Genomic DNA, 25,250 nt, shown 5'->3' on the forward strand with positions numbered 1-25,250 from the left:
GCAAGTCATTTCACTCGGCGGCCATCTTTGAAACTCCGGCATCTATTTCAGTCATGCAAATACTATCAAATTTATGATTAAATTTCATTTTTTGAAATCAATGAAATCTGACAGCTGTCTCATAAATTTTGTTTCTAAATGCTCAAATCATGACAAAAACTGCATTTTTCAGGCTGGACCAGCCAATGCATATGTGCAGTCCCATGTGCGCATCTCAGAACAGTGACTGATTCTATAACAACCGGAGCTTCTAATGGCAGCTACAGTGACGCAATGACTTTACCAATAGAGTGCAAAGGCCGGGTTTCGGAAGTAAAAACTCCATTAATTTTCTCCATACGAAAATTGACTTTGAACGATAACTTATAAACCTTTAGAGACCGGTATTTGCTTCTGCATTATGCAGCCTGCATTATTTCAGCTTATTTTTTAAATAATAATTGTGTTTAAAAGTGTTTAAAATTCCTGGTGAAAACTACATTACCCATGATGCTGTACAGAAAATTTCACCAATCAGAGTAAGCAAATAGCTCTTTAGCTCCGCCCACTCTCATGAAGCACCGCAAATGAGTCGACGCTCTCAAAATAATGAAATGTTCATATATATATTTTGCAATTACTTAAACTTAATATATTGTTTTTATACATATAATAAACATTTGTAAATGAGTAGTTTTATATTTCTCCATTGTTTTTAATTTAATTATGCTATTCGCAATGCTTCATGGGTTTGTAGTTCTTTCCCCTCACAGTCCTGTTCCTTTGTCTTTTTGTCTGATTTTCAACAACTTTTATCCTTCAAATTTGTAGTGTTGTGATTCACCTCGTAGCTGGTTGGCTTGGTTCATGGCTTATAACTCTTCAACAAAGACCATTTGAAAATAAAAATGAATGAAAAATACTTTCAGAACCAGCGTTGCTGGAAAAAGGGGTGGGCACTGTTGTACTCTATTGGCGATTGGCTCTTTTATTTAGATTGTGAGTTGCACTTTATCCCATTCATTTATAGTAATATATGAGTGCACTGTCTTTGTATATCTAAAGTCTTCGATATTAATAACCTATGGCATCACTTCGCAGCCGTACAACACGTTCACAATCCGTCTGTCTTGAAAGGGTCATTCATTAGCACTAAAAATCAATTTCTCTATAAAGAAAATGCATGGGATTTTAACTTCCGGACCCTGACTGTAGCGCTCTATAAAGCTTGTCTTCCCACATAATCCATGAAGATATACTGGTCTGTCATTCGTGCTGCTTATCCAATGAAGTACAATTTATCAAACAACTTCCATTTTGCTAACGTTCAGCTTTCCAGAACTGCAACAGATAGAGATGCACAACTTTTCTTTTAACCTATATCTTCACATCGCCTGTGGTCTCAAGAGACAAAATGTACATGAAAAGCACTCTCGCTTAACACTGAGCATGTCCTACAAGCAACATTTCAATGTATGTGTCAGGAAATGTGACAAAATTGGGACAAAGGATGAGGAAATATATATGGATGCGAGAACAAGCTTTTTGCTTCCTTTAGAGAGTGTGTGTGTGTGTGTGTGTGTGTGTGTGTGTGTGTGTGTTGTGTGTGTGTGTGTGTGTGTGTGTGTGTGTGTGTGTGTGGAGGTGAACAGAGGACAGGTGGTGGGCTAAGAGTGCTGTGTGTTGTGTAGAGGTGCGAGACAGGCCCGTATGCCCGCCAGACGGCTCAATTTTCCCATCTTGAGCTCCCATTTGGGAATTTCATTGCACAAGGAACGTGTGTTTACTAGGGTTGAGAAGTAGGCTCCATCTTTTAAAGCAGGCTGCAACCGAGCCATAAATAGACCATTTTTTTTTAAATTCTGAAAATGAAAAATGTTTTTTAGAGTTAGTTTGTAGTAATTATAATTTGTTTTATATAAAATCAATCAATGATAGACCAACCAGCACACAGCAAAAAGTAATTTTCTTCCTAATTATTTTTGTCTTGCTTTGCAGTACAAATATCTAATCATTCTTTAAACAAGATATGTTTATTTGAGATGCAAAATGTTGTTTTCTGAGAAGTTAGATTTATGCTTAAAATAAGGAAAATATCTGCCAATGAGGCAAGAAAAATAAACTTAATTCAAAGTTTATTTTTCCTGATTTCTTCACTTTAATTTTTATTATTTTAATCAATTTGTTTATTTTATCTTACACTATTTTGCATCCCAAGTAAATGTTGAATTTAAAAATATTTATATATTTGAACTGCAAAATAAGACAAAAATACCAAGTAAGAAAACTTGATATCTGGCCATTTTGAGAATATAAAATAGTCAATAACGTGGCTGGTTAGTTGATAAACCCATTAATCCAGTTCAAAATCTAATGATAGGATTGCTATTGGAAAATAATCGCCTTTTTGTCTTCAAAGTTCTCATTTGTTTATGTTTATATTGCATTATATCAACCATTACTCAGCCTAGTTTTTAGATCAGTAACACATCGGTTCACCACTAAAAACAACAAAAGTCTCTGGCATGTCCTTATTTAGAGAGCACATCCATTACAACTCAAACAATTTAGAAGAGAGTTTCATCTTATGGAAAATTTCTTTGTGCCCAGAAACAGGTCTCAATGGGACGGTCGTGCCATGTGCACGTCCCACATCTGAAGGGTTTGTTCTGTCCGTCCCAGCAAGAGAAACTGTGGCCGCATTATGGCTGCACATTCTGCCCGCCTTCGAGCGAAATCATACAGAGACCCCAGGCATTTGCGTTGTCATGGTTACGTCGCCTAACCAGCAGGATGGGAACATATGAGCCGGCTAAGATGTGCAAGTGCACATCCCCCCCCAGAACAAAAACGCACAGTCGCAGGGCCGGGTTCAGCTCACCTCTCCACTGATCCCTCACAGAGTAAAAGGTGTGAGGGAGAAGTGTCGGACAAAGCCGATTACTTTCTCTTCTTCAAGCCGCCGCAGCGCTGATGTGAAGGAAGCAGCCGTAAATCGGAGTAAGGTGTGAGAGTGCAAACGCTCAGTGCAGACGCAGTGTAATCCATTTAGAAAAGAGAACTTCTAACAGATCAAAAACCACCACAGAGTGTCAAATGACATGCTTGTAAATGCCAGACATACAGAATAATTCCAACTGATATGACATTCATAAGAATTGCGAGGAATTCTGGTTCCGATTTCACAAACACACTAAAGAAATTGTGAATGGAAGCATCTCTGATAACAATAACTTCATACTAAACAAAACAATATGGTAACATTTTAGTAATGTAACTCTGTTCCAAATCTATATCTTTCATTTAGGGGTTGCTCCATTATGGCAAAAATAGGGCCCTATGATTTCCACAATCCAGAAAACGCGGACGGAATCATGGAATCCAGTCATAAAAACAGAATTTAATGTATAATGCGGAATGTCATGGAATTTGTCAAATTTTTGATGAATAAATAAAAAGTATGTTAGTACACTTAAATCAAATCATGACATAGACTAGTGTCTGTGAATATTAAGCAGCAAAAAGACAAATCCTACATATTCTGCGTGTCTCTGTGTGACTGAATGGCGCAGATGCGCGGTTTTAAGCACGCGTGATGCTCATGGTGTTTTCAGCCTCTCACGTCTGAGGACATGAATGCATGAACTTCATCTCCAGAGCCATTCTGAGAGCCACTCCATGAGCATTTTACCATTTCATTTGAGAAAAACTATTGTCATATCATAAACACACAAACTCAAAAAAAAAATAATAATAATAATAATAATAAAATAAAGAAATTTGGGAAAAAATAAAACGGATTTCATAGGGCCCTACAAAAATCATAAATCACAGTTATTTTGGTCAATATTGAAATCATGATTATTTAACAGGATTATTGGTGGGAGATATGATTGAAGTCTTATTTCATGATATAAGTATTTTAAATATCAGTGAAATTTCACAATTATCGATATTTCAGTAAAAACTAATACTAGGTTAACTAATGTAAGTAAAAGGTCCTCAAGTTATAGAAGACAAGTAAACAGTCAGCAAAACAATAAGAACAAAGAAACGAATTACAAACAAAACCGACAAATAAATACAACAGAACAAAAACACAAATTAAATAAACAGTGCTTTAGGTTTTTCAGGAAAATGTACCAACAGTGGTATTTAGGTAAGTAATAGCCTTAAATAGAAATTGAATAAAGTAATCAAATGTAAAATTGCTGTACACATTGAATATAGACTAATCCTTATAAAAACAAGAAAAGTTATTAATTCAAGAGCAGTGAGTGATTTTATTTCTGTCTTTTGTTGTTTGATTAACATTAACACTCAAGGGTCACACACGGCGGGTTTTGCTGGATTTTCTTCATGTTGCAGCAAAATCGACTTAAAACACTCACTTATTTTGTGTACACTTATTTGTGTACACTCACAGTAAACAAAATGTTGTACTTTACAAAATAAAGAAAACTAACATGATGCGCGATCTGCCTTGTCTATCTGAATGGTCCATTCTGATACTCCCTCAGAAAATGAACTGTAACTTAGAGAGTACCATATCACACAAACATGAGACATATATCCAAAGAAACGTTTAAATGTCAGGTTTTAAATGTAAGTCAAATCGAAAACAAATAGTCTCTGTTTGTGTAATCTGTTTCAAAAGAAATGTCAGTCATTCACGAGTCACCTCATTATCCTTTAACGTGGCCACGCCCATGGACAGCACGCACTATTCAAAGGCAAATTCTGAGGTGATACATGGAAACAGTCAACACCGCCCTCTGTCATCAACTTGAAAAAACAACGCATCAAGTTTATGTACTTTTCATCATTTTGAGACGCGGTGAGGAATAATGCTGGAAGAATTTACCTCAGAGGAAGAGTACTTCTCCAAAACTTCTCCAGGGCCCCAAAAATCCCCAGACCCCAGAGTGTTAATGACTGCAGCAGATGTATTAGGCTACTCTCACTTTACGAGCAGCAAGGATCCAATATACAGTAACACACATACGTTTTCTTTCTGAACTGTTTACATTTATTTAAGACATAACCGACTGTTTACAGGGATAATCCCCAAAACGGCATTCTAGTATTTTTGTGTGTAGGTTATTTGACCGTTTAGGCGCATATCTGAAGCCCACACTATACTTTGCTTATGCGCGTTCCGCTCCATCTCGGAGCGTGCGCACAGAAAGCCGCCAAGGGATCAGTATGTCTTTATAAGGCTTAATGCACTTTTAGTGTACACGACAACAATGCACTAAAAACAGAAACGTTTTTTCTTTGTACAGATGACAATGTTATCAAAACCATCCCTGTTCACACGGATCTGTGCATACAGCGGCTAATGAATTGGAAGACTCGCACATTCAGAGAAAACACCTTATTTCCACGTTGGAATAGACTAAACATGTAATACCCATGTGCATGTCATCACTGTTTTCACAGAATAAGGTTCACCGCTGTGAAGGAAAGGATGGTGCACTGGACGGAATACGGCAGCGGCACAATAACCGTTTTATGATGATTACCTTGTTTTCATAATCATTGGAAGCCAACAATCGAAAATCAATTACGATTAATCGCACAGCCCTACTTTCAGTAATCGTTAGACTGATTCAAACTTATAACTCATGAGTTCAACAGTGATTTAAGAGTCTTTTTCATAGATTCATTAAAAAGAATTGCTCATAAGAGTCCATCAAAGATACACCTATACTTTACATTTCCCCTTATGGTATTAATATGCACCATTTTAGTGGTTGATAGAGTACAAAGGTGTTTCTTTGAGTGTGTATGACAGGGTTATTATAGTTAACTAAAACTAAAACCATTAAAAAAAAAAAAATCTGTTAAAACCCCCTCAGAAATACTCATGGTGCAAATTTAGTTAAAAATGAGCGTTTTGCCAAGTATTACTGTGAGGGTAAATCCTTAAACACAACAGCTCAGACTGACATTATTATTCCGTGAAGAATGGGGGTCAAAAACGGCATGAGCTTTACATCTCACAAACGGCCTTCTGAAAAGACACTCACAGCTGACAGCTGTGAGCAACCGAGGGGCCTCGAGCCCCATTCATAGATTATCTTCTGCTGGACACCTCCTGTCTGAAAGCGCTCGATACTCTCAAGAGGAGCTGCAAACTACGGGCTGATCGGTTTCTCTGAAAGACGGCGGTACAGTACAGATGACAGTGCGCTCTATTGTTTTGGAAGTGGCAGCAGGGATTTGTCCAATCGGAGGGTTTTGTATGACAGGACACTTCCCTGGGGCCCCGGCTCTTGGAGACAAAGGAAAATATTTACATGTGAATTCAGCGGAAAAGTACATTATGGACACTGAGCAGGGTTGTCTTCTCCATCACATGCGAGTTATGTTTCAGAATATCGAGTGTAAAATGAACACTGACTGATATCCCACTGAACAAAATGAGCCTTGGATGTGAGCAGAAAAGGCAAATATTGCACATTTTGCACCTGTAGTGGCTCCCAAAAGAACTGGGAAGAGATTTGACACATGGAATATAACGAAAATGACAATGCTTAGGGTTTCTAGATTGAAAAAGATACATTAAAAAGAATGTAACCAACCAAACATTACAGTATACTGTAAAAAATTATTTTCATGATTTAATTTCATGATTTAAATAAATGTGAAATATTATATTATATTATATATATATATATATATATATATATATATATATATTAGTTTTTTTTATAATTAATAATAATTAATTTGGCTGAAGCTTATTTTGTTAAATTCCCAGCAAAATTTATAATGATATTTATAAAATTGGGGGAAAAGAGGTATATAGACCTATATTGTGATTAATTTGTCATTGTATTAAATTGTGAATGTTTTTTTAGTAGAGCTGACACCTAGTTGAAAGTTTAGCAAGTAAAATTTATTCACTGCAAAAAAGAATTGTTGGTTTAACTTTAAAAAGTAAGTGACCTGGTTGCCTTAATTTTAAGTTCATTGAAATTAAAAATTTGAGTTAATACAATGAAGGCAATTGGTTAAATCAACAGAAACTCAAAATATTATGTTATTTTATTATTATGCATTTGGATGATGCTTTTATCTGCTATTTACTGCATTGATTCAAGATCACAATTTTTGTCAATTGTCATGCATTCCCTAAGAATCAAACTCATGACCTTTGTGGTGCTAGCGCAATGCTCTACTATTTCAGCTTAATCTTGAATTTTAATCTTAACTCTTGAAATTCAAAAGAAAGCTGTTTTCATGTCATTTTAACAGTGCTGAAGCACTCACAGCTGTAAGTGGATGGATTTGTCAGTAAATGAACTCTTGACTCTTTACAACCAGAGATGTGCTGGACATCAACTGTGTCCGTCCGCCGGATATAATGGCCGACCGCCAGCGGAAACCAGAGTCACTACAGAAGGCAGTTTTAACTAGCAGTTTTCAGCCAAGTGGAAAGGATGTCTTAGTCCTTATAATAACATATTATTATGATCTTCCACTCTGGTATAATGATCACTGGGACTGGGACTATTGACAAACTGTCAATATCAACTTAGTTTGTAGTTGTAGTTCAATCCTGGTTCTATCCCAAATATTATTAAAACTTCAGCACACAGCTTGTGACTTAGCCTATTACTTTTACAAGCAATTAAACTATGACTTTTCCACAAAATTAAAAAGGAAGTTAAAGTTGATCACATCTTAAATTTGTTTTTCCAATAGCAAACACCCATTGATTAATTGTGTACAACAGAAACAGTGATTAAAAGAAAATGTAAAATGGTTTGATTTTGATTTTGTTGTGTGTAGTACAAATGTATAGATGTTTGAGGGTTGTTAAATAGCGACTCTCGTGTTGAAGAGCTCTTCTGAGCAGCCAGCAACACAACGACACAGCTGTGTTTGCTCGGCATTAAAGAGGATCTCCATCCCGTCTGTCTACTCACAAAAAAACCTAAAACAGATGCTGAACATGGAGCAAATTGACCCTGCCTCTGAACAAGTTACCCACCAAAAGGTGTGCACAACATTAATAACTTATGTAGCGCATGTTTAGTGTATTCAAACTGAAAAATTTAAACATACAGTACCAGTGTTTTAGAGAGCAAAATACATAGACTTAAAATTCAATCCCTTCAATGGCATTATTGTGCAAATCTAGATTAAAGTAGCTTCAGTGTTTAGAAACAATCAAATCAACTCACACAGTGTAGGCCTGGGCTGTTTGACCATATACAAATTTTGCAATTTACAGTTTAGTAAATCAAACAAATAAATAAATGACAAAAGGTATTAATATTAAATATTTAATTTACTAGTTTACACAAAATGAGAACATTATGGACTTGCCTGGTATCATAACACACTGAACTGAGGGTCTGTCACATTTCGATCAAACACATCCACTCGAGCTCGGGCTGTTAGGTCATTTACAACAATCCTTTATTATATTAACTGTTCTACTAACACAGTAAATCCGTAACACAGTACGTGCCTGTTCAAAGCATCCATGCAGAAAGACAGAGGCTTACGGCAACACAAATTGATTGTGCAATGAAGCAGACAATGAAATAGACAGCCACCATCAAATGGCACATCACAATTGCCCAGAATGCCTTTGGACCTGTTACATCCACAAAGATGGTCCATCAACATCGATTTGATGTAGAGTATGTACTACAAATTAGCCTATAATCTTTACTCTACTCCTTCTATTTTTGGTCATAATTGTAGTACTTTGGTACCAGCATAACCCAAGCCATATCCAGAGCAGGCCTTTGCAAAAATGTCTTAAGCAAACATGCAGTTGATATGTGGCAAAACTGAAGAGAACTAAACAATTAGGATGGAAAAAAGTGCCTGTGGCAGTTGTTTGAGATCATAATATAGTATTGTGCAAGGAACCATGCAAAATAAGTCTTTATTAATCAATAATCTGCCCCTGTAATCAGAATTTGTTCATTTCAGCTGGAAAGTGCATTGAATTATATGTATAAGTACGTTTTGGAAGTTTTGCAGAAATATATGTAAGTAGTTTTTCCAATAAGCCTGGGTTGTCATGAACATCAGAAACCACTGCTGATGATGAAACAAAGTTGAGCAGATATTATGCAAATGTGCAGTGATGTAAAGACCAATGGGAGTTCAGAAAGGGGAGGTCATCTGATCTGCCTAATGATAAAAGTTAGATATTATAGGTAAGTACTAGGAACGTCAATGGTTGCATTTGTGCACTGTGCATTTGCGTTTGAAAATAACTTGTTTTGGCAAATAAAATAAAATCAAATGCAAATCAGTAGATCAGTTTTGCAGAGGTATGTTTATTTGGGATCACTCTGCTTTCACATGCATCAGGAACCAAATGTGACTTTGGACCACTGACAATACTGTTGAGACTAATTCAACTACCGCACAAGGAAAGTTGACTAACTTCTACTTCACGCCATCTTAAGACTTAAGAAAAACAGCACTATAATGACTAATCAGACGTCTAAGTGGGTCTAAAGCGCTGCTGTTGTTCTAAGGCCACAAGTTCATGTGAAATGACGCTCATATTGGGTGGTAATCCTTCAAAATCCAGTAATCTTAAAGCATTCGGGTCACAGCTGTGAGACTGGATCACCCCTCACCCTCGGGTCACCCAGAGATCACAACGCATCTCCATCCAGAAAGGCAATAAAAACCATTTATGAGCTCAGAAATTAAGGAGTGAAAAGTCTGTTGTTCAATGTGGAATGAGTTAAGTGCCAAAATGCAGTACTAAAGGGTAAGGGGTTTGTAAAAAAAAAAAAAAACTTAGATGCAAAATCTTCTCAACAGAGCTCTGATGTCCCTCCACACAATGTTTCTGTCAGACTTGTTTAGAAAACACATCTCTGATGCTCACTCCGCTGCCAGTCTGTACTCCGTCCCAGCTTAAAACTGACAGGAGAACAGATTCACTTTGATTTAAAAACAGCAAAGTAATACAAAGTATGACTCTAAAACATGATGTAGTTTGTCCTGAAAGAACGGGTTATTCAAGGAAGCTGTCTCTGCGCTTGCTGCCAGACAGAAACCTGAGAGAAATGTTCAAAATCACAAAAACCCTTTGCTCAGATCTAATAAAAGGTCAGCGGTGCTTTCCAGAACGCTGCACTTTACAGTTTGTGCCTGAATCTTTCATGAACATTATCCAGTGGGTCCAGTTTCTTCCATCCTAAGAAAATGCAGACTTTTATTAGAAAGACAAAAAAAGAAAAAAAGAAAAAAATCACTTCAAAATGAAAGTTCTGTCATCAGTTACTCACCCTGTGTTGTTTGAAAACTTTGCAATTCTTTGTTGAACACAAAATAAGCAAATCAAGTTGCATTTAATAACAGTAACTGTGTCTGTCAAGCTCCAAAATGCCACTTCTATGATGAAAAAAAAAAAAAAAAAAGTAGATGATTGATGAGGAATCTGTATTGTTTTACAACCCCTAATGACCTACTACATAAATTGAAATACTCGATTAAATAAAGTCCTGGGGCCGTATTCACAAAACATCTTAAGGCTAAAAGTAGCTCCTAACTTGCAGATTTAGAAGAAACTCTTAAAAATAATGGGCGTGTCAGTCCTAAATTTAGGACTCCTAAATTTTTGCTCTAAGAGTATTTCACAAAGCATTTTAGCGGTAAAACTAGCTCCTAAATCTGTGAAACGTTAGGAATAGTCAAGAGGATTCCTAAGTCACTAAGACCAAATCAAAAACAATCCTAATCCACCTAAAGACACTGTACACCATTGAGGCAATAGCGATAGAGCCTTGGGTGCTGAACCTTTTCTTCATAAATGCAATACATATTTTGATTTATAGATTTGAATACAATAAAATGCCACAAATCTTTAATAAATAAATAACGTACTATTACCTGTGGCAGTTGTTTTCACGAGTTCACACTTACAAATGATCGAATAGAGTAAAAAAAAAAACATAATAAGTGAATTTGGCGTGCTGTCCACGGGGATCGAGGGCTCCGATCTTGGAATTTATTTAGCCCAAACTCCAAGCTTGGAATTTATTTAGCCCAAACCCAGAGTTCGCCCCGTATCCCAACTGAGAGTGAGGAACGGGGTGGCAGAGGGATGCAGAAAACTGTCGAGGTAAGGTGAGTCGGCTCTCGTCTGTGTATATATACCTCCACTCGAGCTGATTATATAGACCGTTTGAACGCGCTCCTCCAAAACCTTTGTTTATAAAACATAATTTGTCAATCTCGAGACGCAGACATGTAAGAGGCTGACAATTAACGGAACATATACTAGTTTTATTAGTGACACTTAGCCTACATTTTAAAATCTTTATTTTAATATGGCAACATTTTTATTAAAAAAAATCTTTCCTTGAAAATGGCAACATTTGTATTTTAAAACCTTTATTTAAATATGTAAACATGATATCTCATTCTACAATATTTCTATGATTAAATCGCTAACAGAGACTCCTCCCCCATCAGCCAATCACTGTGGGCATAGTTAGTAACTGTGTTGACATCATTCATAGCAACGAGGTCAACCCCGCCCTTACTCTTAGCTTAAGACTTCTGTCTATTCCTTAGTAAAAGTTTGTCTCAGCAGCTTTGTGAATAGGTTAAGAGAAAACTCTTAACTAAGAATTTTTACTGCCATTTAGCAGAGCTCTTAGTGGTAAATGTTTTGTGAATACAGCCCCAGCTCTAATTTTTTTCCCTTAGTGAATTTAATTCAGAAATCAGCCTCACTGAAGAAGTAAAACAGATTGTGAATGCTGTTTCATGTTGACCTTAAACAAATTTTTCAGGCAGGAAAATTGATACCTTAAATTAGTTTTAAGCCCCAGTGTAAGGCGTTTCCTAACTTAGCTTACATATGATGTACAAAAGCGATTTAACAACAGTCCAGCATGCTGACGGCGCAAATGGACCCAAAAACAAGATCTGAAAAGCCAAAAAACAAAGCTCCAAAATACAGCTTAACCAGATTAGTGGCTTTGTCAGAAAATATAGTTTCAACAATAGTTCAGAAAGCAAAACAACACGTCAACAAGCCAGACAATTTGAGGAGTCATTTATATCCAAAAGGTGAGGGATGAGTTATGCATTGAAGCACATTAGGGTTAAGAGGTGAGATCAACCTGAGCATTTTCCTAAAGCATAGTTGCATAACAGCACTTCAACCTCAAGTTAAAAGTGTGCCATGTAGAATAAAAATCAGGACGCTGCTTCGTAATGTAAAGAGACAGGCTCCTTCTGACTCACTAATGAAGCCAGAAAAAAATATGCAATAGATGCCTTGATCCCTCTTGCCACATGCCACAAGGACCTGCTCACCCTGACCAGACAGGATTCATCTGTTGTGACACACGCTTCAGTTACACAAGCTTTTTTGGAAAGACTAGTTTGGAAAAGAACACTTCATCCAAGCATACGCCAGCAAAGCACATCTATTCGTAATGCAGCGTTTACAATCAAGTTCCTACTGCCAAGACATATCCAAACAGACTAAACGGTAGCTGGATGTCTCATGTTCTGCCTTGATACAAAACAAGCTGGAGACATCAGTAGATTTCCTCTGGAAGAGATAATCTACTACGTCCGACACAAATGTTGAGGTACAAGTTCACTCAAAATGTGATTCTACTCACTTTGTCATTCCATAGCATACAAAAGGTGAATTTTTAGAGACATTTCACAATAGTGACCACTAGTGTTGTCAAAAGTACTGACTTCAATACCAAGTTTTGAACACTGTTGAGCAGATTCTTAAACACCTCTGATTGGCTATTGTGTTCATGCGCTCATCAGATATGTCTGTGATTGGCTACAATGATCAACTCACGGGAGCATTTGAAAGCACACGGAAGTGTTTGACGAAAGCAGACTGCGGGGTTGGCTCACGTCAGCAGCGTCTGGGTCCAAAGTTGCCCTGACACACCAAACCGACGCTCGACAGCCGACGGCCAAGTAGCACGTCCGTTCTGCGCCTGCGTAAGATGAAATGCCTTTCTGTACCAGCAGGTGGCAGTAGCTTAACAGCCAATCAGAATGATCAGATGGCCCGACGGACCGACGAGCTCCGACGATGATTCAACATGTCGAATCGGCCGAAAAAAAGCAAACAAGGACCAACGTCAGCCGATGGAGCAGAACACACTGAGAAAACTTAGTCAGCCGACGAACAAAAACTGCCCGACGGCCGACCGTCGGCTTGGTGTGTTCCTGCCTTAAGCGCACTGTGAAGAGTGTCATTGATGTCTATTTACTAGGGCTGGTCTGAATACCATTTTTTTTGAGCTTCGAAGCTTTGGTAGTAATCAACACCGAATATTCAAAGCTTCGGAGGGAGGGGGCTGAACATATTCTTCTCTAATAAAGGCAGTGTAACGAGTAGAAATATGGTGTGGCCCCTTTAAGAGCTGCGCGCTCCCGGTTAAACTGTCTGCATTGTATGTGCAAGCACTGCATGTATGTTATTTTCTTTATTAAGTAACGCTGTGGACGGCATAACATTTGCAACGGACAGTTACACGTGTTTCATGGGGAATAATACGCCAGTTGTGAAATGTCAATCGCCTTCGTGAAGCCTGTCTGGTATCAATAACTCAAGCTAAGTTACAATCAGAGATGCTGGCTTTTGAACCTGAGCTAACGTATCCCTATTTGCTCTGTACACAACGCGTTACAGTAGGAATCTCTGTGTCTATCTGTCTGTTTGCATTTTGATTATGTCGAGAACCGTTCATCCAATCGACTTCACACGTGGTGTGTGTGTTGCTGCGGACCCAAGGGAGTGCAGTGTCGCATTTGGCGCAATATGGACACGCGACACGTTCAGAATTAATAAACTTTTAATAAGCTACAGAACAGCAAAATAAACTAGCTGAAAGCGGCACCAGCCCTACTATTTACATGTTTTTGAAGCGTTGGTCAATGTAGCCAATCACAGACATATCTGATGAGCGTGTGAACACAATGGCCAATCAGAAGTGTTTAAGAATCCACTCAACATTGCTCAGTGTCACATTTTTAAAATTTCAGTACCAACTTGGTATCGAAGTCGGTACTTTTGACAACACTAGTGACCACATCTGTCAAATTAAAAAATGGACCATAAAAATATCATAAAGGAGCTCATATGACTAGTGCACTATATTCTAAGCAGTGTTGTCAAAAGTACCGACTGTAGTCAGTACTGAAATTTTAAAAATGTGACGATACCAGCATTTCCCCCTAGCATTTTGAGTGTTGTTGAGTGGATTCGTAAACACCTCTGATTGGCCATTGTGTTCACGTGCTCAACAGATATGTCTCTGATTGGCCTTTGTGTCACTTGTTCAAAAGATATGTCTGTGATTGGCTACAATGATCATCAATGCTTCAAAAACATGTTGCAAATAGACATCTTTGACGCTTTTCACCAAGCGCATACACAGATACACACGAGAGCATCTGATAGACCTGCTTTCAAACGCTTTAAAACACTTCCGTGTGCTTTCAAACGCTCCCGTTGTGTTGATCATTGTAGTCAATCACAGACATATCTGTTGAGCATGTGAACACAATGGGCAATCAGAGGTGTTTAAGAATCCGCTCAACAGTGCTCAAAATGCTAGGGGGAAATGCTTGGTATCGTCACATTTTTTTAAATTTTAGTACCGACATAGTACCGAAGTAGGTACTTTTGATAACTCTAATTCTGAGTCTTCTCTGAACAATGCAATAGCTTTGTTTGAGGATCAGAACAATATTTAAAGACCTTGTTTAAATAACATATTCACAACAATAGTTTTGACAAATGTCATTTTTCATTCCACATAATCATTGTATTTATGACACATGCAAGGACCAGGTCAAACCTGGCAAGACTTCTAAAGACAATTTTTAACCATGGACAGAAATAAGATTTCTCATATGATTACAGTCACTGTAAACTGCTGTTGTAAAAAGATCTGCAAGAATATTCTTCAAAAGAAAAAATCCTTTTTTTGTGTGTTTGCACAACTAGAGTAAGTAAATCTTTTGGGATGAACTATTCGTTTAAGCCTTATATGTGATGTTAACTGCAATAGCTTCAAATTCTTCTCAGTCCACGAATATGCTAAGTCTGGAAAGCCACAAACGCATGTTTAAATCAAGCTCGTTCGAGCGCACTACGTTGTTAGTTGCAGCATAAATGCAACTCAATTTGCAAGACAATTTGGGAGGCAGTAGTTCACATACCGTGAAACCAAGGAAGCAAGAGAAAACATTTTAAAAGTGGGGCACTCTTTACAAATGCAAATGGCAGTAATGATAATGAGGACTTTGGCATCACATGAGACATTAAATGGCTCTCTAAGCTCAAAGCACGATGAAGCCATCTGTCACCAGAGACTCGTCACTGATAAATGTGCTGATAAGATGGCATAATGGAAACATGATTCGGACGAGAACAGAAGCAGCGGTGGAGTCCAGTGACAGCTCAGCGCAGAGGCATGACAACCAACCGTTCAGAGAGCCGCACTGCTACAGGTTGATATGCCGCTAAATGAGTCCCTGTCTGCTAATTACAATAAAATTCATTTATTAATTTTTTTTTTTTGAATTGTTACTTATGATTAAAACGTGAGACTCTCTGGTGGAAACAGTCCTACTGCAAAAAACAATGGTTCTGTGATTTTGTGCGTGAAATCAGCGTACGAATGTTTTTACAAACAAATCATGATTAATCTATAAGTTTCGTAAGAAATCATTATAGATTAAATTTATAGATTAATCAAATCATGATTAATCTATAAGTTTTGTAAGAAACAACTGAAACCACATATACGCAAAAAATCACATATTTTATACATAGGCTACATACATCTTTTATCATATATCGAGCTGTAAATTTCCTCTCCATAAAGATGCATTTTCGCGCATGTGCAGCTGGCTAATCAGAGGTCTGTAATCTGGGTCTGTATTAAAGGTGTTAATTGTGTTTGAACTTGTTTTGAGGATGGCACACTTGGCATTGCTCGAGGATCTTTTTTGCTGCATCTTTTCAGACGATAACGCATCTTTAGCGTCATGTTTGCTGAGAGCGACGAAAGGAAAGAGTGTGCAGAAAGCCCTTATATGGACATGGTTTGGGTGTGCTTTATGCAAATTACTAACCTTGGGCACGCGGTCGCTCATTTAGGGTATGTTTACACGACAATGATGTACTAAAAACAGAAAAGTCTTACTTTTGCGTTTTTCGTGTACAGACAACAAAGTTATCAAAACGATCCCCGTTCACACGGATCCGCGAAAACGAATAAAAACGCTGTATTCTGCTGCCAGGCCAGTAGTTGGCGATGTCACCTTGTAAAGAAACACTACGCTCCTATAGACTGAACACATAATACGCATGCGCATGACGTCACCGTTTTCACAAATTTGCGTTTTTGTAGTTTACGCAGAGAAAATAATGGTATAGTTTTCAAAAACTTCCATTTTGAAACCCGTTTTCAAAAGTTTGCATTTTCAGGCCCCCCAAATGCTGTTGTTGTGAAAATTAACGACCAAAACGCATAAAAAGTTTTCCATTTTTAGTTGAAAATGGTGTCGTGTAAACGCCCCCTTTAGAATACTCCAAATTCATTAACGTTCGAACGAGGTTAAGAACAAATTCAGGTGCGTACGCACGTATTGCGAATTATGTGGAAAGTTTTTCCTCAGACGTTCTCTTGTGCGTATAAATACAAATAATCCACGCAATTATCAGTGAATAAGAACCATTTTCTTAATCAGTATTTTTGTCTTGGTTTTCCATTAAAAACATCACAATTGTGTACAATAAAAAGGTTGTGAAGGAACATATATTGAATTAAGTTTCATTTTCTTTATTGTTTTAAGCATGAATATCACTAAATTGTGTTAAAATGTAAAAACAAGAAAAAACTATTTTCATAATAGGGTAAAAAAAAATGTTAATGAGAATATTTTTTTATGAAAACAAATATGCAATGTTAATATGCAAGTTTCCTTTTACAGTAAACACATCTAGTTTTAAGGATGTTTATTTTTACTGGAAAACAAACCAAATATACTGTGAATGTTTGAAATGATCAAACATTACAAGCATTTCTTTACACTTTAAACTGCTTAATCCATGATTGCACAATAAAATCATTTGAATGAATCACTAAAGTTATTCTGCAGAGCCAACGGCCCCTAATTGCTATTCAAGGTCCAAAACATCACTTTTATAAGTCCAAATCTGATCATGTAAAAAAGCCAAGTGCAATTACTTGAGGAAATGTTTCTAAAACCTTAAACATACTTTGCATTAGCCTGCCTATTATTTAAAAGCTCTTAACCTTGATGTTAATTGTACAGTAAATCACTCTTTTAATAGCATTCAGTGTAGATAATGAATTACAGTTCTTGTTCTCTGGGTTATCGATTAGAGCCGAGACTCGCCTGCTCTCAAAGCCCCAGAGTGCACTAATGAATAACAACTTCAATTAAGGTTGTCTAATAATTCAACATCTCCAGCTGGATAAAATCATCTGTCTTGGGAAGTTTCAAGCATGCCACAACATGGAACTTCAATGCTACACTAGACCAACAAGATTAGGATTACTCAGCAGTTTGATTAACAACATTTCCCATGCATCAAAATACAGGTCAAAATACATGATGCACACCTATGCATCATATTACGTACTGCTCCCTTCTTTTGATTGATATCAGCCTATGTAAACATGCAATTTATCCATCCAAAACTATATGATAACCAGTAACTATACCGTGTTCACTGCACTGCCACTCCAAGCAACTGCTTGGCTTTTCTGACGAGTAGAGATAGACCTATGTATCAGCCAGAATGCTTATTCAAGCAATATTTGGACTTTGCGATTTTAAGCATGGGTCAAAAAACAGAACTGGACATTCGGCCTAGAGTCTGCCAGAAGTTTTAGTGAATTTGGAGTAAATATTATAAAGTAATTCAGCATTTCATTTCAGAAATTGTGTGTACATCATATTTGCTGTCATTAAATTGCATGATATAGTCAACCATCCTGTTTCTGCATCAGCCACCGAAAGAAACCCCCAGATCGGTCGACCAATAATGCACAAATAAATATAATAATGGATGACATTTACAAGACACAGCCTCCCTTGATGTTTATTACCCCAAAAATGAGACTCTACACACACACCACAGGTGGGTAAATTTCAAGCCAACGGGTAACCTTTCAAGGCAGGAATAAAATGTCAATATCTCTGCTGCAAACAAAGAGATTGTGCAAACATTTTCAGGTGATAACAATAATGACATAAAGGTTAGCACTCACCTTATATGAGTAGGGCATTTTGCTCAGGTCTATTCCATCCTTCACCAGCTTATCCCTTATCATTATCTTCAGCTTGAGTTTAGGATACACCACCGGCTCCTTGTGATTCTCTAGTGCTTTGAAGTCATTGGAGAGTCCAATCCTGGGCCTGTCCCAGGTAGAATTGACCCATGTCTTGGTGCATTTCTGTTTGCAGTCACTAATTTGAGCTGTGTTCGGATACGTGCCATGTGGAAGGGGTTCTAGTGTGAAATACAGCCCTGGTGACACCTTCTTGTCTTCATCTCGGAGTCTCTCCACGGCCCGGAGAACCTTTTCCCGGTGGTGTGGTGTGGTGACACCAATGGCATCCAGGTCAGGATCTCCTATCTGTTTGCACACCTCCAGGTCATCATACCCATTATCAACAAAGGACTCCACATACTGACACAGCTGGAGGGTTTTCAGCCATTCATAGACGATAGTGGGTCCGTTGTTCATCATTCCCAAATCACTGGACATTCCCAAACTCCATATGATACAGTCTTCCCATCTTCAGTGCTACATATGTCAATCCATCATTAGTAAACAAGACTGTCCAGTGCTGAATTCACTATCAAAAAACGATTATTACATTCCCAAACAGATGAAGAAATACTAAATCTCATCAGCATCAAGTGAACAAAGTTTAAAGTGCATCATATTTACCTCAATACCTTGATAACTTGCCCTTTCATATCGGACATGAAACGAATACAAGGTTTGACATATGAAAATGGTGAAAGTCCCGTCGTAAAACTGTATATTTCATTACATATCCGAGCTTGTTAGAGTATCACAGCTTGTAAGTTGATGATGGACGCTTGTTTCTTTTCAGCACATACACTTTGGACCTCAGAGCATCAGATGATCACTGTCTGAAACGCCGTTTGTATCCAGTGTCATTGAGTCGCTTTCTTCCGCTTGTCGGTTTATTTTCCATTGATCCCACACTTAAATAAACATAGGAAAGGGAAAACAAAGGTGATGCAGCTTCTGCTGAGCACCGATCTAGGCAGACTGAGAGAGTTTAAGTAATTCAACGGAGCGCTAGACGCCAAATTGAAGTTTCCCTCCCCTTCATTCTGATGCGCCTTTCGTAGTTGTTCTGGTTGATATTGGAGCCCCCTGCAGGCCGTAAGAGGAACTGCAGCGGTATTTGACCATCAGATTGACTGCAGTCAGTCCAATGTGCACTACTTGACTTATTTTTTTTATTGGATGACAGACAAAAACAAAAAGTGTCAGTTTTTATGAACAGAGCGTTATTAGTCGCCCAAAATGAACTAATATTTAAGAACACACAGCAGGTTTTTCTGCAGTTTTATACACACCTTTTACTGTTTAAATAGGCCTAGGCTACAAGTAGTATTTTTTACTCAGATAAGTAAAAGAAATAAGAGTTAGTGTAAGTTTTGTAGAGAGAATGAGCATAATTGGCAACATACCTTGTTAAATTGTTAAATCAATGATCATCAAAAAGTTGATTTATTTCACTAATTCCATTCAAAAAGTGAAACTTGTATATTATATTCATTCATTACACACAGACTGATATATTTCAAATGTTTATTTCTTTTAATTTTGATGATTACAACTGACAACTAAGGAAAATCCCAAATTCAGTATCTCAGAAAATTATAATATTGTGAAAAGGTTCAATATTGAAGACACCTGGTGCCACACTCTAATCACCTAATTAAATCAAAACACCTGCAAAGGCCTTTAAATGGTCTCTTAGTCTAGTTCTGTAGGCTACACAATCATGGGGAAGACTGCTGACTTGACAGTTGTCCAAAAGACGACCATTGACACCTTGCACAAGGAGGGCAAGACACAAAAGGTCATTGCAAAAGAGGCTGGCTGTTCACAGAGCTCTGTGTTCAAGCACATTAATAGAGAGGCGAAGGGAAGGAAAAGATGTGTTAGAAAAAAGTGTACAAGCAATAGGGATAACCGCACCCTAGAGAGGATCCTAGAGAGGAACAAAACCCATTCAAAAATGTGGGGGAGATTCACAAAGAGTGGAGCTGGAGTCAGTGCTTCAAGAACCACTACACACAGACGTATGCAAGGGTTTCAGCTGTCGCATTCCTTGTGTCAAGCCACTCTTGAACAACAGACAGCGTCAGAAGCGTCTCGCCCGGGCTAAAGACAAAAAGGACTAGACTGCTGCTGAGTGGTCCAAAGTTATGTTCTCTGATGAAAGTAAATTTTGCATTTCCTTTGGAAATCAGGGTCCCAGAGTCTGGAGGAAGAGAGGAGAGGCACACAATCCACGTTGCTTGAGGTCCAGTGTAAAGTTTCCACAGTCAGTGATGGTTTGGGGTGCCATGTCATCTGCTGGTGTTGGTCCACTGTGTTTTCTGAGGTCCAAGGTCAACACAGCCGTATACCAGGAAGTTTTAGAGTACTTCATGTTTCCTGCTGCTGACCAACTTTATGGAGATACAGATTTCATTTTCTAACAGGACTTTGCACCTGCACACAGTGCCAAAGCTACCAGTACTTGGTTTAAGGACCATGGTATCCCTGTTCTTAATTGGCCAGCAAACTCGCCTGACCTTAACCTCATAGAAAATCTATGGGGTATTGTGAAGAGGAAGATGCGATATGCCAGACCCAACAATGCAGAAGAGCTGAAGGCCACTATCAGAGCAACCTGGGCTCTTATAACACCTGAGCAGTGCCACAGACTGATCGACTCCATGCCACGCCGCATTGCTGCAGTAATTCAGGCAAAAGGAGCCCCAACTAAGTATTGAGTGCTGTACATGCTCATACTTTTCATGTTCATACTTTTCAGTTGGCCAAGATTTCTAAAAATCCTTTCTTTGTATTGGTCTTAAGTAATATTCTAATTTTCTGAGATACTGAATTTGGGATTTTCCTTAGTTGTCAGTTATAATAATCAAAATTAAAAGAAATAAACATTTGAAATATATCAGTCTGTGCGTAATGAATTAATATAATATACAAGTTTCACTTTTTGAATGGAATTAGTGAAATAAATCAACTTTTTGATGATATTCTAATTATATGACCAGCACCTGTATGTTTTCACATTTGGTAGACAATATTTCTAGTTTATATTCAGATTATAGATTTATTTCTTATAGTTTTATCAAATTTATTTATAAAAGATGTAAAATAGGGTAAAATAGATGTGTAATCAACCAGTTATTATTTAATTCTTTCAAATTGAGAGTCCAAGCTGTAAAACTGTGACATCTAGTGGTCAGAGTATGCAAAATGAAGTATGGAATCAAAACTGGAAGTAAATCTTTCTGTTACATTTATTTTCCATTGCACAGTTATGTCTATAAACATGTTTCCTAAATTGTTGGGTGGCAGCAGATTAAGACAAACATTCATGTGAAAGTCTGATTAATAAAACTGTACAATAAGTCGACTATGATGAGAAAACCTACAACCCCGCGGAGAATCATCCCCAACGACTCCTAAAACCGAACCTTTGCAGGATAGTGCTTCAGGAGTTCAGCTAGGCATGTTCAAATGATCTTCATGGAAACTCAAATAACAATGCTGTGAGTATACTATAGAAAAAAAGAATCATAATAATCAATAATAGAGAGTAAATACTCATGAATTGTTCCTTTACAAACATCTCACTAGCAGGAATAAAGGGGGGAAAAAAAAGCCAAAACATAATGTAGATGGATGTTTCAAGTTTGTAAACACGATATCATGCTGCCTTTTGTGCAAGAGAAATCAGAGGACAGACAGTACAGAGAGATGGCCAATGATTTCAGAGATTCTTTAACTCGTCTTTGCCTCTTTAAGCAGATGGCTCACCATAAAAGGTTTCAGTGAGAATATATATACAACCAATTTATATATCTTAAAATGTGCCCTTTCATTCCAAATAATAGAATAAAAGTATTCATTTGTAAATATCTGAAATTAAAAGTAAATTATATATATATATTTCAAATGTATAAATATATTAGAATATCATTAAACTGGCAATGAGGACAAATGTGAGAGTGTGAGCCACCTCATTTACACTTAGCATCTGTCTTAGTTTGGTCCTTCTTAAAGAAACAAAATGTCCAAATTGAAGAACAACACCAACTACAAAAATAGTAATAATAAAATGACTCTGATGACATTATAATATAAAACATAGTGCAAAACCACAAAACTACTCATAGAAAAGAAAAATATATGAAGCAGAGAAGCTGGACATTGAAAATGGCTATTTTGGTTGATATTTACACAAACACCATGGCAACAGAAGGAGTGGTTTGCTATCTATATCTATATATATATATATATATATATATATGTATGTGTGTGCAGATTCCTTGACACTTATGTTTTAAATTATAAGGAACATCCTCTTCGTGAGAACAACTTCCACAGCAAAGCAACTCTTTGGAGTCTAATCAGATCATGGCCACCATCTCAGTAACTTTGACTCTAAAGTTTGTCTTCATAAGTATTAATATGTACAACATTTGGCAGCAATGTGACAAACAAAAAACAGAAGAAGCGTCAACAGATGCTCTGAATTAAACACAAATAGCAGCAATTTCTTGCACCTCATAAATAAGAAAACACACTTAAAGAAAACATATGCTTTCAAATATATTGTATCTTTAGTTTATATAAACGTGAGCATACACATATTCTTGCGTACATGTATGTTCACGAACACACACGTATACGCACACGAGTCGAGGTTAGCATATATTCATGGGTCGCAAAGCAAAGGCAGAAGGTAACCCCCTCTCGAGGGCTGCTGATCAAGAGTATGGAGTTGCATTGAACATTTAGTGGTCACTTCCACTGCAGCAACAAACACAGAGATAGATATATTCACCTCTCTGTGAGGATGACAAACTCATGCATTAGTCCATCCAAAAGGCTTCTTAGAAAATACACAGAGAAATCCATTCGGATGAGGAGGTCACCCGGTACTGTACTGAGTCCCCCATAAGCCATTGTGGGAAACTGTTTTGCATATGAAGATTCAGTACTCTCGGCACATCCGCCGGTGTCCCGTCCGTAGGAGCTCGCTGGAGAGCGGGACGGGTTTCTGACATGTCAATCATCACAAGGCACATAATCAAGATCATGCCTCACACTTGCGTTAAATTGCGACAAAAATAACCCGCTCCTTTAGAACAAAAATAATTGACGCTCTTCGGGTCTGTTTGTATATAACCAGCAAACATTCAGCAGTTTTTCACACGGGTGAAACCGGTTAAGAGCATGTCAGGGTCACGTTTCAGCCCAAAAAAATCAGAGAAATACTAAATTAGATTTTGTTTACAGAAAACTAAGCCCATTTTTTGCACTTTTTCATGACAATTAGGCACATTTTTATTCTGTAATGCAAAAAAAACCCCATTCAATTTCCCAAAGTGTAATTTAAATGAAATATTTATACATCATGATAGTATTTGTAGCCTTTAATTAATTCTGATTTAAATTTAATGTATTGTTTTCTAAGCATAATGCAAAATTCTGGGGTGAAATACGAGCTGGACATGTTTCTGTGAGATTCACCTACGTGTTCTTTACATCTTTATATATTTAAAATGAACATCTTTCTCCAGTGTCAGCGCAGCGTATAGTGTACATCATAGTCAGAGCTCTTCCATAAAAGCTCTTTCAGGACCTGATCAGTGTAAACCAATACGTCGTTTAGACGATAGAACCGACAAAATGATGCATGATCAGATCAGCTTCACTGCCCAGGCCTGTCTGCAATTTCATATGGCAAAATAATCACATGATATGTGGTAAATACAGCAACTTCCAGCCCTTTAGAGGTGAAATTAAATGGTACTTCATCACACCTTATGTAAGACAATCCGGCCTTTTCCATAGCTAACATGATTACTGAGTGAATCTCATGAAATCCAGGTTATGTTTCACCCTAAAATCAAAATAAACAAGAAATAGTTTGCTTAAAGAGTGTTTTCTTTATGCAAAATATTGATTTCGAGGTGAAATATTACCTGGATGTGTTTTCATGAGATTCACTCTAATTCGTAAAATAAGAAAAAGCACTAATTTCCTAAATTAAATCACTAGACATGCAATCTTTTCTTGCTCTAGTGACAGATTATCAGAAGCATTAAGCTTGGCAATGCAGACATTGGACCTTCTTCTGTCAGCTGTATGTCTCTCTAACCCATTTCATTCATCTTAAATAATTTCTTTTCCCAAAATGTCCCACAAAATCCTTTGTGTAGTTTCTTTGCAGATAGAATGGCAGTAAAAATGACAGCGTGGTGAATGAAGGTATAAGACAGGGGGCAGCACCAGTGACCGACCCCCCTCTCCCAACTCCAAGACAAGATACACGACTTTGTTTTCAGGAGAGGAAACTCAACTGCCACCAAGAAGGGAAGGAAATCCCGGCCTAATGCTCCTGTCCTGTTCCTTCCCCTCCTGTCTCCTCTGTCTTTCCGCAGCTCCTCAGCTCGAGGTAATGCCGCGTGACGTTGTGCTGAGCGAGAGTGGCAGTCTCTGGACATCACAGAGAGAGAGACACAGGAAGAGAAGGAAGAAACGGAGGAGAGATGATGGATCTGCTGTCTTCACAGGAAGGTCCGCTGACTCCCTGCAGGGACCTCAGAGCTGGTACCATTTCTTGTCCTTGTATTTCAGCATTATCTGGTGAAGAAAGACAGATGGTTTACCCTCTGTGAAACAAATTATCCAACACAATTATCATCGTTCGACATAGAATACGGCTGCATCTCAAAACCTAGTGAGCTGCCAACCTAAACAGCATTTTTGGGCACCAATACCAACAAAAATCACTGATTCTCAAAACTCAATATCAATACACAATGAAATCAGTCCCACCAGGATTTCGCAGGAGCTTTTCTGGTTTTTGCGGCCTAAAATGACTGAATTTGCTGCTACTTTCTCAAAAATTGCAGTGATATTTGCAGCATTTTTGTGTTGCTTTGCAGT

At 37.7% G+C, this 25,250-nt stretch overlaps 2 protein-coding genes across 6 annotated transcripts in view; both read right to left on the reverse strand.

Moving 5' to 3' along the window:
* sash1b (SAM and SH3 domain containing 1b) overlaps positions 1–19,388 on the reverse strand; it is a 126,333-nt gene extending 106,945 nt beyond the window's left edge. Inside the window, exons 1-2 of the mRNA XM_051869386.1 lie at positions 18,963–19,388; positions 18,276–18,815 (exon numbers count right to left, since the gene is read on the reverse strand). Of these exons, the coding sequence (XP_051725346.1) occupies positions 18,276–18,776 (501 nt within the window). The 5' untranslated portion in view covers positions 18,777–18,815; positions 18,963–19,388. The remainder of the gene's footprint in view (positions 1–18,275; positions 18,816–18,962) is intronic.
* A 2,183-nt stretch (positions 19,389–21,571) lies between these two features.
* Positions 21,572–25,250, reverse strand: part of stxbp5b (syntaxin binding protein 5b (tomosyn)) — a 60,593-nt gene continuing 56,914 nt past the window's right edge. For all 5 annotated transcript variants that reach the window (XM_051867585.1, XM_051867588.1, XM_051867587.1 and 2 more), the window contains one exon: positions 21,572–24,944. In XM_051867585.1, coding sequence (XP_051723545.1) covers positions 24,903–24,944 — 42 coding nt within the window. In that variant the 3' untranslated portion in view covers positions 21,572–24,902. The remainder of the gene's footprint in view (positions 24,945–25,250) is intronic.

Source organism: Ctenopharyngodon idella, chromosome 17, assembly GCF_019924925.1.
Source record: "Ctenopharyngodon idella isolate HZGC_01 chromosome 17, HZGC01, whole genome shotgun sequence".
Taxonomy (NCBI): domain Eukaryota; kingdom Metazoa; phylum Chordata; class Actinopteri; order Cypriniformes; family Xenocyprididae; genus Ctenopharyngodon; species Ctenopharyngodon idella.